The following is a 12,545-nucleotide window of genomic DNA, read 5'->3' on the forward strand; positions in this document are numbered from 1 at the left end:
TAAATTAGAGCAAGAGATAAGCCAATGTGTCCACCAAACTATCAGGTAAAGGCTTGTTTGTAGAAAAAGTATTTAAATAAGTCTAAAATAGGCAATATATTATTTTCCCTGGCAGTATTTTAATTATAAGAAATTTATATTAAATGCAGAGTAAAAATAATATGAAGTACTCTGGATGTTCTTTTGAGGACTAAAGTTTGAGAGAAAACTAGTTTAATTTTATGTTGATGTATTTAATGAAAATTATTTAATATTTGCTTATTCATCAAAAAAAGTGGGACAGTAGGAAAACCACAAAAAATTATTTCTGTTCTTTCCGTTCCTCATATCTATCACTTTAAATGATTCTGAGTCCTAATTGTGTGGACAATGGTTTCTCTTGAGTGATGGTTATATCTGCAAAGTTTGGATAATTTTCTAGGACTTGAACTGTTCAGCTTATAGCTGTGAAATTTAGTGCATGTTTGATTCTGTCTCTATTTAGAATTGATTTCACATTGAAATAAGTCTCTCTATTTCTATTTTAAAATAGGCCAGATGGAAAATGGAGTGAAACTGCATTTTTAAGTGAAAAAAATGGTTGTAGTCTAGGCCACAATATTTATCTTTGGGAATGTTTCCTAATAAAAAGAGGCTAAAATTGACACAATGTTTTTGTGGTGCTTTTAAATATATTATCTGTGTTTGCCATTGGGGCAAAGTGAAAATAATTATTTAAGAACAACTGCCTCTTTAACACAATTTGAAAAATGCGAAGAAAAAGAAAGCACCTAGAAACAAAGTTAGCATAAGATCAGCATTAAAAAAATGAATTATTTACTGTAGAATAATCTTCCTCCGCACCAATAATAAAAACCCAAAGCTTTATTGAAGAACAATAAAATATTCATATAAATTGAAGCCCATACCTTGTTCTTCAACAAGATGACTCAATATTATAAAGGTGTCGATTCTTTTTCTTCATCTATAAATCTGCTATAATTCCAATTTTATAAAACTAATAAGAACTTGAGAGAACGTGAGTAAACAATTCTAAAGTCCATGTGGAAGAATTAATGTTTATGAATAACCAAGATTATTTTGAAAAAGAATACTAATTTGAAGAAGTGGTATGGCAAAAAGTAGTCTTAAAATGCACAGCCACAATAATTACATGGTATCACACTGGCATGCAAGTAAACAGACTTTCAATATGGCATAACAGAGAGACTAGCGAGAAGCCAGAACAGATAGTGATTCAGTGTATCTTAAAGGTGGACTGCAGATAAGAGAGGCAAAGAGTCCTACTGCGTATCGTAAGGTTCCAGATCAGCTGTTAGTTGAGAAAAAGAGTCAGGACCCCGACCTCACTTCTTACACTAAAATACACTGGAGATGTTAATTGTAAAAACTAAAACCAAACAAGCACCAGGAGAAGATACAAGTAAATGTTTAATCTTAGGCTGAGGAAGCTATTCTAAGCATACAGAAAAAGGCAGGTGGGGAAAAAAAAAAGAAAAAAACAGATTGATTTGATTAATAAGAATTGAAAAATTTCCCCCAAATTCTCCAAAGATGACTAAAAGCCAACAGGCAAGCCAAATTTGCAACACATATGACAAAGGAATAAGCATCCTACACATATTTAAAATACTTATAAATCATTAAAAGAAAGTTAAACAACAACCCCATTAAAAAGTGGGCAAAAGACAATGGAAAAGACATTTTTGAAAAGAAGACACACAAGCGGCCAACAAACATAAAAAAATGCTGAACATCATTAATTATCAGATAAATGCAAATTAAAACCACAACAAGATACCATTTCACACCAATCAGAATGACTATTATTAAAAAGTCAAAAAACAACAGATGTTGGTGAGGATGTGGAGAAAAGGGAATGCATATACACTGTTGGTGATAATAGAAATTAGTATAACCTCTATAGGAGACAGTATGGACATTTCTCAAAGAGCTAAATATAGAACTATCATTCAATACAACAATCCCACAACTGGGTATCTACCTAAGTTGTCCTAAAAATGACACCTGCACTTGTATGTTTATCACAGCACTATTCACAATAGCACAGTGTTGGAATCAACCTAAATGTCCTGAGCAGACAATTACATAAAGAAAACACACACACACACACACACACACACACACACACACACACCAGAGAAAACTACTCAGCCATAAATAAGAATGAAATCATGTATTTTGTAGTAACATGCATGGAGTTGGAAGCCATTATCCTAAATGAAATAACAGAAAGTTAAATACTGCGTGTTCTCACTTATAAGTGGGAGCTAAACAGTACATACACATGGATGTACAGAGTGGAATAACTGACGTTGGAGACTCCAAAAGGTGGGCGGGTAGGAGGTGGAGTGAAGGATGAGAAATCACCTAATGGGTACAATGTACACTGTTTGGGTGACAGTTACACTAAAAGCCCAGACTTCACCCCTACACAATGTATCCAGGTAACAAAACTGTACCTGTACTCCTTAATTGTATAAAAATAATAAAAAAAGAAAGTTAAACCTTCCAGCGTAATGGGCAAAGGATACAAATAAACTAGGCAATTTATGAAAAAAATTATACATGGCTAATAAACACATTTTTAATTCTAAAAAATGTGAATTAAAATGGTGAAATTCCATGTGAAATCTAACAAATTGGTGAAGATTAAATAAACTCAGTCAAGATAGAAGGAATAAGCCCTCTAAAATATTGCTAGTGATATAATAAGAGATCAAAGGAGACAATAAAGAAGGTGAACAAGAAGGTATCTACAAACATACCCATTTTTTTATATCAGCAAAAATATCTGCCAAACAATGAGGGATTAAAGGAATTATGGCATACACATACAATAAAATATAATGTAGCCATTAACATATTATAGAAGAATACTCGATGACATGGAAAATGTGTGTAACATTGTTTAAATAATAAAAAACATGTAGGCCTGCAAAATTCTAATTTTGTTTTAAAAAGGGAATACAATATATTAATATCTATGTATAGAAAAAAGTGGAATGACATATACCAAATGTTAAAACTGTTATCACAAGGTGATGGTATTACAGATGAATTTAATTTTCTTACTGGTTTTCTGTATTTGCCAAATTTGTACATAAAAATGTGCTGTAATCAAAAACCTCTACCTTCTATAATTATTACACATTTAAAAAGTTATAAAGAAACTCATGACTTTAAAGAGAATTCTTAAGTTCTTATGGAACTGAAAAGATATAACATACATTCCAGCTTACAAAAGGAAATATTTGTCTTTTATGTATGCCGCAGTAGGCAATCAATGGGTTAATTAGCAGGGTACCAATTTTTAAATTCTCCTCTGCTAAACAAAACAAATTACCATTAGAAGGTAATTGAATTATCAATGGTTTGAAAATCTTCTTACTGGCAAAACAAGTAGTAACAAAGGCAATAAATACAGCAATAAAAGTTGTTAGAAGGTATTGACAGATTTTGAGGGATGGATTTTTTGAGCTACTTAGACAGAGACAGCAGAATGTCTCTACAACTGAGGCTTATGTTGGTCTTGGAAGCCGAAGTCTGGATTGGTAGGAATGAGGGAAGTGGCCTCTGCCTTTGCCGGGAGTTAAGTGCTCACTAAGCGCCCATCTGCAAGTGAGCCAGTTTCCAAAAGGGACCATTTAACACAAAGAAAACAACAGGCTGCAGCGCAGTGCTCTTCCCGAAAGAGCATAACGCACTGATCTTAACTATATCGGGGCCGCCTGCTGCATCCCACTATACAGGCTGCACCAAAATTGCATTATGGCAAATATAGTTCTAGAATCATAAAACTGTGGACTTCCTACAAAGGCCTAGAGTTGGGAGAGTAGTCAGATTATATTACTTGTTCCTTGTGAGATAAGAAGCCATTGGACAGTAGTGAGCAGAGAAGCAACATGATCTAGAAGGTTCTAGAGGGACCACTGTGTTGAGAAGACACAACAGGGGACGTGGACAGTTACAGTGCAGCCCTTGAAAGTTCTAAATAACACTTTATTGAATGGACTTATTTAGGATCGCACAGCTGAAACGAGCCCAGCTTCCTAGCCTAGTATTCTCTCTGCTTCACCACAGATTAGTTTAAAATTTGCATCTTCTTGCCAAAGATCAGGGATCTTCGACACCTGGAGTCATTTTAGACCTGAAAACAGAAGTTCCCACATTTAAATTTTACACCAGCAGTCACTGGCATACCCCTTCAATAATTTTTATTATATCCTTGTATTACTGGAATTAATTTGATTTTAAAAACTTAAATGGAAGCTGGAGGGTTTGACCTGGTCTAGTCCTAAATCAGTTAAGGACTAGTATTTAATTGGCTCACGTCTGTAATCCCAGTGCTTTGAGAGGCCAAGGCAGGAGGATCGCTTAAAGCCAGGAGTTTGAGACCAGCCTGGGCAGCACAGTGAGACACGGTATCTACAAAAAATTTTTAAAAATTAGCTGGGTGTGGTGACACGGGCCTGTAGTCCCAGCTACTCGGAATGCTGAGCCAGGAGGATTGCTTGAACCTAGGAATTCAAGGATGCAATGAGCTGTAACTGCACCACTGCAGTTTTTTCTACTGCACGTGACAGTAATAAAAAGCTATTAAAATAAAAAATAGTCATGTACCACCTAAAGTCATTTCGCATACTACTGGTGGTACATATCCTATATTCTGGGACACACTGTTTTAGATGAAGAAGAACCTAGGATGACCCGTGTGCTCAGGGCCAGCAGGGCTGGGTCCCAGCGACTGCTGCAGTGGAAATGCATCAGAGAGACACACTTTGGCGGACTGACCTAAAGCACTGTAGCCGAAGTCCTCGGGCAAACCGGCCAGCTTGGTACTCTTTTCCATCCATTACTGAAGGAACAGTCTCTGTATCTTGCACAATGACAGCCATTTCACTGTCACGCTTTCCCAGCATGCTGCGGTCATTTATGTTGGCAGAGCCTGTAAGGAGAAACAGTGAAGCTGAACAACCTTCCTGTTGTGGCAGACACTGTTGGTTGCCCTCCCAACTCAATTCATCCTTGCAAACAAAACCGTAATTTTGTCCAGGTTTTCAAGGGAAGATGTGTTTTTAGGGAGGTGGGGCCCTCCCTAACCCAGGGGTGAATCTTAATCAGTCTAAGCCAGCCATGGTAATTTCATTATTTTTATTAGTGACTGGCTTAGAAATGGGCTCTTGACATGGTGCTAGCCAATGTGACATGAAGGAAAGCTTCTGAGAAAGAGTTTCCCCTTTGTATAAACACACAAAAAATGGATTCTGTCTCTTACATCCTTTGGATATTTTGGCTTGAAGGGTTGGAAGAAGAATGATTCCAGGAGCTGCTGCAGCCATTTTACAACCACTAGAGAACAAACAAAAAAGCTTAAAAAAATGCTAAGTAGAAAAAAGAGCCAGGCATGGTGGCTCATGTCTGTAATCCCAGCGCTTTGAGAGGCCAAGGCAGGAGGATCGCTTAAAGCCAGGAGTTTGAGACCAGTCTGGACAACATAGTGAGACCCGGTCTCTACAAAAAGTTTTTAAAAATTAGCTGAGTGTGGTGACGCATGCCTGTAGTCCCAGCTGCTCGGAATGCTGAGGCAGGAGGATTGCTTGAGCCTAGGAATTCAAGGCTGCAGTGCGCTATAAACTGTACCACTGCACTTCAGCCTGGGCAAAAGAGCAAGACTTCATCTCTAAACAAAACATAAAAATAAAAATTAAAAAAGAAGAAATATTCTGGGTCTTTAAGTCATGGAATTAGCCAATCTTTGAATATTCTTACCTTCTGTTATGTGAAATAATATAGTTTCCTTATTTTCTACATTGTTCCTCATTGTTTCACACACTTCTAGTTGAGTTTTCTACCTTGTGGCACTAAGGATTCTAACTGCTATAATCATCAAGCACTTGAAAAAAGTTCAGTAGGAAAGATGGCTTTGATTTTGGAGTTAAGAATCAGGCTCTCTGTAGGCTTTAACTCAAAGTCACATAACTGTGAATGTCAAAACTCAAGAGTACCTTCATAATTAATAGAGTATAATCTCAAATACAGATTGTCATTTGTGGCTTTGGGCTTTCTGCTTTCTTGCCTCCCTCACTTGTGTAGCATGCCAATAGCTTCTGTATCAACTTTCCTCCATTCTATTTTTAAAAATTATTAATTCTCTTTATTAGCTCAATACCTTGTTCATTCAAGGAGTCCATTTTTTTTTTTAAATCCAAGTGAGCTGAGAATGTTGACTTTCACATGTGAAGGGCAAATATTTTGCTATTAGTTCAACCTGTGCTTTCTGCAGTCCTCTGCTGTGTATTCAGGAACCTCATCACGTTTTTTTGCATTAATCTCTGCAGATTCATGCATTTGAATCCTTGAGGTGTCCTGCAAACTACAGAAAGGGCCTGACTGACTCTTCTTGTTCCTCTTGCTCTAGCTGCAACAACTCCACTGCTTCTTCAGACGTGGAGCAGAAGGGTCAGGTTGAACAGGCATCCTGGCGGCCCTCTGACTGGAGCAGCCAGAGCTGTAAGGTGACAGCAGCCCTACCAGAGCTCAAATGGTGAGATGAATGAGAAAAGCTGCCCTTTCCTGAAGAGACTTTACTGCCTGTTGCCAGAATATTGTCATGTAGTTAATATATAAATCTATGATGACTATGGATGTGAGTGTTTCCCCATGGTGGCCCTGGGTAACAGAGAAAGGATCGAGCACCCTACAGAAATGTGAGAATGCTACTGGAGTGCTGCTGAAAAGTGGGAACCTTTGAAACACTTTGTTTTGTTAGCAACAAATCATCCTTTATACATAGACTTACATCGTGGTTATGCTATAAAATTTGCAGCTATATCTTTGAGCTTGACAGTTGCCCCAACATTAATTTGGGCAATTCACTTAATCTTTCTCAGCTTTAATATAATCTTTCATAAATTGAGATAATAATATAGACCTTGTAGGGATATTGTGGGAATTAAGTAAGACCATGTGAAAGCACTTAATGATTTACAAGCTGCTCTACAAATGTTAATTATTACTGGCATTATTATCAGATCCTTGTTAACTCTATAATATCTGCACCGAAGAACGCTGCCATAGGAACCGACCATTTGATGGAATGTAGCATTTGTTTAAAGAAGCCTCCTCTCTGGCTTAATCGCCCCATGTGTGAACTGTAGGAGCTCAAAGATTGAAGTTCCCATATTGCTACTTTAGGACTTTTACTGTGCCCCTGGAGCCAGCAGAGGCCGCTGTCAGGCGGGGGCTGCTGGATTGAACTGACATCACTGCTTTGTTTAGGGTCAGGAGAACCTGGGATGTGAGCCAGCCTGGAAAGCCCCCTCCACACACACATTCTCCCACGCGCCCCCATTCCTCTCCCACCACGGTGGGCCCCGACACTCCCGAGGTGAGGAATACATTCCCAGAGTTCTGAGCTGGAATTATTAGACAGAGGGTGTCGTTCTTGTATTTTAAGGGCCAACATGGAATTACCCAGATAACTGACTCTCCACCACATTAAATAAGTGTGTTGGCTGCTATTTAATAGGCATGTGAGGAAATAAATGAGAAAATTTTAGATGAATGAATAAATTAGATATAATAAGATATGATGGATGTAAATGCTCCCTCCATTCGTTCCTGTATTCTGAAAATCAAATTCAGAAGAACAGTTGTAGTATTACCCTATTTTTATACAACATATGAGGAAGAAGACAGAACAAGAGATCTAGAAAGATACACACTGAACTGTTAACAATAGTAGGTGCTTTTCAGTGAAGAGAGAGAAGAAAATAAGGGGAATTTTGGTCTTTTACTCTATAAGCATCCTTCTTGTTTATATGACCTGTTCTGAGTCTGCTATTAGAAAACATTCTAAAAATTGTGAATATGGCAAAATACAAAAGGCTATATGAAAATATGTGTGTAAAACTTAAGCAATAATAAAATAGTCATCACTGAATTTATTACCCTGGCCAAAAACAATATTACCACATCCCAGAAGGCTTTGTGCACCTTCCCATGCATACCCTTCCCTCCCCAAGAGGAAGACTTGATGTTTAACTTTGTGTTCATCATGCTCTGAATGTTTTCCTAAACAACAAAAAAAGAGTTTACTTCTGACTTGTTTTTAATTTATATAAGTGGAATCATATATCAGATAGTCCTTTGAGATTTGCTTCTTTCATTCAGTCTTATGTCTTTGAGATTTATCTGTACATAATTGTAATGCATTTCTTTTCCTTGAATGAACACACTAGGGATTTCTTTATTTATTCTGCTATTGATGGATGTTTGGGTTGCTTCCAGAGTTTTGCTGTGATGCACAATTCTGCTCTACATAGCTGAGTATTTGTTTCTTGGTATAGACATGTGTGAGTTTCTTAGGCTCTGTATGTAGGCGTGGGTTGCTAAGCTGCAGGGTGTATGACTTTACTAGGTAACACCAGAATGTTTTCCAACTTACACTCCCAACAGCAGTGGAGGGGAGTCTGTATTGCTCCACAGCCATGCCAATACTTAGATTGCCCAACTTTTAAATGTTTGCCAGTCTGGTATTTTTAAAAACTCTTGTTTGTCTCATGTTAATGAGAAGCAACATTTTTTCACATGCTTATGAGGCTTGGGTATGTTCTTTTTGATGAAGTTCCTATACAATTTCTTTGCCCATTTTTCTTTGGACATTTGTTTTTTCTTACTGATTTATAGGAGTTCTTTATGTGTTCTGTATATTAAATGGGTTGCAAATATTTCAGTTTGTGGTTTATCTTTTTATTCTCTTTGCAGTACCTTTTAATGAAGAAATTTCTGAATTTTAATGCAGTTGGATTTATCTTTCCTTTCCTTTGTGGTTTGTGCTTATTTTGTGTGTCTCACTTAGAAATTGTGAATCCTTGTGTGGTATGCAGAATAGCAGCTCTCCAAAATGTCCGTGTTCAAATCTCCGAAAACTGTGAATATATGTTCAATGGCAAAGGGGAACTAAGGCTGTATATGGAATTAAGGTTGCTAATCAGCTAACTTTAAAAATAGAGTGAGTAGCCTGGATTATGCAGGTGGACCCAATACAATCATAAGATCTGTAAAAGTGAAAGGGAGTCAGACTGAGTTATGATTACAGAAGAATGGGTTGAGACTTTTGGGGATTTTCAGAGATAGAATGTTGCTGACTTTAAAGGTGGAAGAAGGGGCTGTGAGCCAAGGAATGCAGGCAGCCTCTAGAAACAAGGAAATGGACTCTCCCTAACGGCCTCTAAAAGAATGCAACAGCCCTGCTCACACTCTGATTTTAGTCCTGTGGGACTCACGCTGAATTTCTAACCTACTGAAGTGTCAGATAATAAATTTGTGTTGTTTTAAGCTACTAAGTTTGTGGTCATTTGTTACAGCAGTAATGGGAAACGAACGCACCAACTCTACCCCGTTTTAGTTTGTTTTGAAGGAAAACTGGTTCTTCTATTGAGCACACTGGGCTACTCTGTCTTTTCTGCCTACTTGTATTTCCTTTGCCTCCAGGTCAGAAGTTCTCAGCTCCGACCACACATGAGCATTACCTAGGAAAGCTAACAAAGAAGCTTTTTAAAAAATACTGATGCCAAAAACAAAACCAAAAAAACCCAAATGCCTGGCCCCAAACCAGACCAACTAGATCATAATTTCTAAAAATAAGAACCAGGCATTGGTATACCACTCCATCCCTGTATCCATTGTTAATTCATATTTTTGTTTTGATCCATTTAAAAGTAAATTGCAGACATGAGGAAATATCCCCCTCTTTACTGGGGCAGCCCTTCAACTCCAGCCTCTCATCTGCCACAGTGAAGCCTGCTCTTTAAATCCTGAGACTCATGAGCTCGACTTAGTTTCTCCTCCTACCCACACTTGTTGATTGCCCCTGAACCTTCTTGTTCCGGTTTGGCAACATCCATCCTAGTGTTTCTGCTCTCACATGGAAGGAGTAGCTGCCTCTCCTCCAGCCAGTGATCTCTGGGAGGGCAGTGGCGCTGTTTTACTCACGTTTCGCATCTCTCTATTGTGCTTTGCAGTGGGTTAGTGAACATTAAAAACAACCGTTTCACTTAGTCATCAGGATAGGCTTAAAATCTACTTGAAGGGGAGCTTGGCTTTGTTTTGGGAACCAAATATATGTGTGTCTGGTTAAAGGCTAAAATTAAGATGGGTAAGAAAACTGGATTTGGTCACAGATTTCATGACCAGCAGGGTTACCCAGGGCCACAGGCAATTAAAGCTATGCACAAAAGAGATCTTCAGTGTCAGAAAACAAATATTTCCTCATGAGGAGTAAAATGAAGATAAATAGTCATTTTTCTTATGTCAGCTATTCAATCATTCTGGCATAAGTTTGCCATGGAAGAAAAATTAATCATACATTACTTAAACCTCCTTTAAATGTTTAAATACTTGCTTAACACTTGTAAAATATTCTCAACCTAACTTCTCAAACTCTGTCTGAGAATTTTAAACACTGTTTTCTGTGTTAGGAACTTAAATAGGGTGAATGTGTTAGAACAGTAACAATAAACCTGCTTATTCTTGAGTTTCCACCGAGATATAAAGAACAAAAGAAACTCTGGATTTTTTCCTTGAGAGAAATCGATTCTCTAAGGCACTTGGGGAAGGAAAAAAGGAATCCAGCCTCCAAGGACTAGCAAGTAAGACCTCTTTAGACTCCCAGGGCCACATCCTCAGTTTCAAGAGAATGTGTAAGAATTGTGTGCAAAATTGATCAAGTATTGCTAAACAAAATAAATTGGAGTCTTTGAGTGTTTAGAGACTTTTCCAGAAAATAAGTCAATTAAAAACCTCAACAAATTTATTTAACTGTTAGCTCTGTTACCGAAAACTAATTTGTATTTATACTTCATGTAAAGTAAACGAGGCTGAAAGTCAAAATGACCTTTCAAAAAAATATTTACATCTGTCAGTTTTTACTTCAAGGCTTCTGAAATCTTGGTGAAGAAACATGTGGCTTTGTTTATTTTTCCATTTCAGCAAACATCAATAGTTTTTATTTCTTACTGTCATTGTCAAATTTAATTCCAAAGTATTCTGAGATTTGCTTTTGAAGAGCAAGTCAGAGTAGCTCAGGAGAAATAAATGAAATCTTGTGTATTAGGGCAAATGGGGGAATAAATAAACTCCTAAAGAGCTTTTATCCCTATAGGCCAGGAGATAAAAGAACAATATTTTTTAAATGTGCTATACAAATATTAAAAGTGTGTATGTGCGTGTGTGTGTGTGTGTGTGTATCTCACCATACTGTGGTTTACACAGTTTCTGGCTATAGACAAGGAGATAAAAGAACAATATTATTTTAATGTGCTATACAAATATTAAAAGTGTGTGTGCGTGTGTGTGTGTGGTGTGTGTGTGTATCTCACCACACTGTGGTTTACAGTTTCTGGCTTCAGAACTATGTTTCTTTTCTATTCAAATCATGTTCCAGATAAGACAGTCTTATTCCTCTCAGATATGAGATATGTTTTCTTTTCTCAGTGGAGAATAGAAAGCATATTTATTGTCCAAAATTTTCAAAACACTCCATGACATTTAGTTTCTCAAATAATAGGAAAGTATCTTATTATAGCTGATAAACTATATTTCATTTGAAACAGATGAGCAGAATTCCCATTAGTAGGACACATCATCTCTCTAAATAACATGCCCCAGACTGGTTACCTCATTTACCTGGTTGATTATTTATACTCTATCATCCTGGACTTCCAATATTCATTTTATATAATATTAATATTAGAAGTCAAAATAATTCAATGATGGAAGAATGAAGCTTTCTATGTATATAAAAGAATGAAGCTGAACATCTACCTCTCTTGTCAAGCTAATCTAATTTGGGTAGAATGTACAAGTTATTTAGGAGAGTAACTCTCCTGAATTTGTCAGTGGGAAGAGGCCTTTGGAGTGTATCCTTGATAAGAAAAGACTGCAGACCTTAGTGCAGGGCTACATCCTATCATTAGTACACAATTCCCACTTCACCCACACACATCAACAAAGTTGGACTGCTCTACATCCTAATTAATGACATGAAAAACATGCATGTTAGGAAAAATAGTGGTACGCATAGAGGCAGCAATATTTTACCATCCTTCTGATTTCGACTTTTGTACAACTTCAGATCTGTGGTAATGGTTAGGTGGATGTGGTATAAACACATACGAATTACCACAAGGTACTCACTTATGACACACTTTCCCTCCCCATTTATCCCCCACCAATCCCTGAAATCTGGGCACTTGGATTGTAAATAAAAATAAGGGGATAGCTGGGTGTGGTGGCTCGGGCCTGTAATCCCAGCACACGGGAGACTGAGGTAGAAGAATCATTTGAGACCAGCCTGGGAAACACAGCGAGACCCCCATCTCAAAAATAGTTTTAAAAATTAAAAAAATAAGGGATTAATAAAGAATTAGTGAAATCTGGCACATTATTGGACTGCTGGGTTAAACAGCTGCCTCTGGATTCTGCAATTTTCACGAAGTCCATTTAATTGCTGTGTACCT

The 12,545-nt window shown here is 37.3% G+C and overlaps 1 protein-coding gene across 7 annotated transcripts in view; it reads right to left on the reverse strand.

The window, feature by feature from the left end:
• Positions 1-12,545, reverse strand: part of PLD1 (phospholipase D1) — a 209,930-nt gene that overhangs the window by 6,541 nt on the left and 190,844 nt on the right. For all 7 annotated transcript variants that reach the window (XR_010155872.1, XR_001713797.4, XR_008547173.2 and 4 more), the window contains one exon: positions 4,816-4,969. Coding sequence is in view for 4 of the 7 variants with exons in the window: in XM_063807330.1 (XP_063663400.1) it covers positions 4,816-4,969 (154 nt within the window). In the remaining 3 variants the exon portion in view is untranslated. The remainder of the gene's footprint in view (positions 1-4,815; positions 4,970-12,545) is intronic.

The sequence above is a fragment of the Pan troglodytes genome, chromosome 2, assembly GCF_028858775.2.
Source record: "Pan troglodytes isolate AG18354 chromosome 2, NHGRI_mPanTro3-v2.0_pri, whole genome shotgun sequence".
Taxonomy (NCBI): Eukaryota; Metazoa; Chordata; class Mammalia; order Primates; family Hominidae; genus Pan; species Pan troglodytes.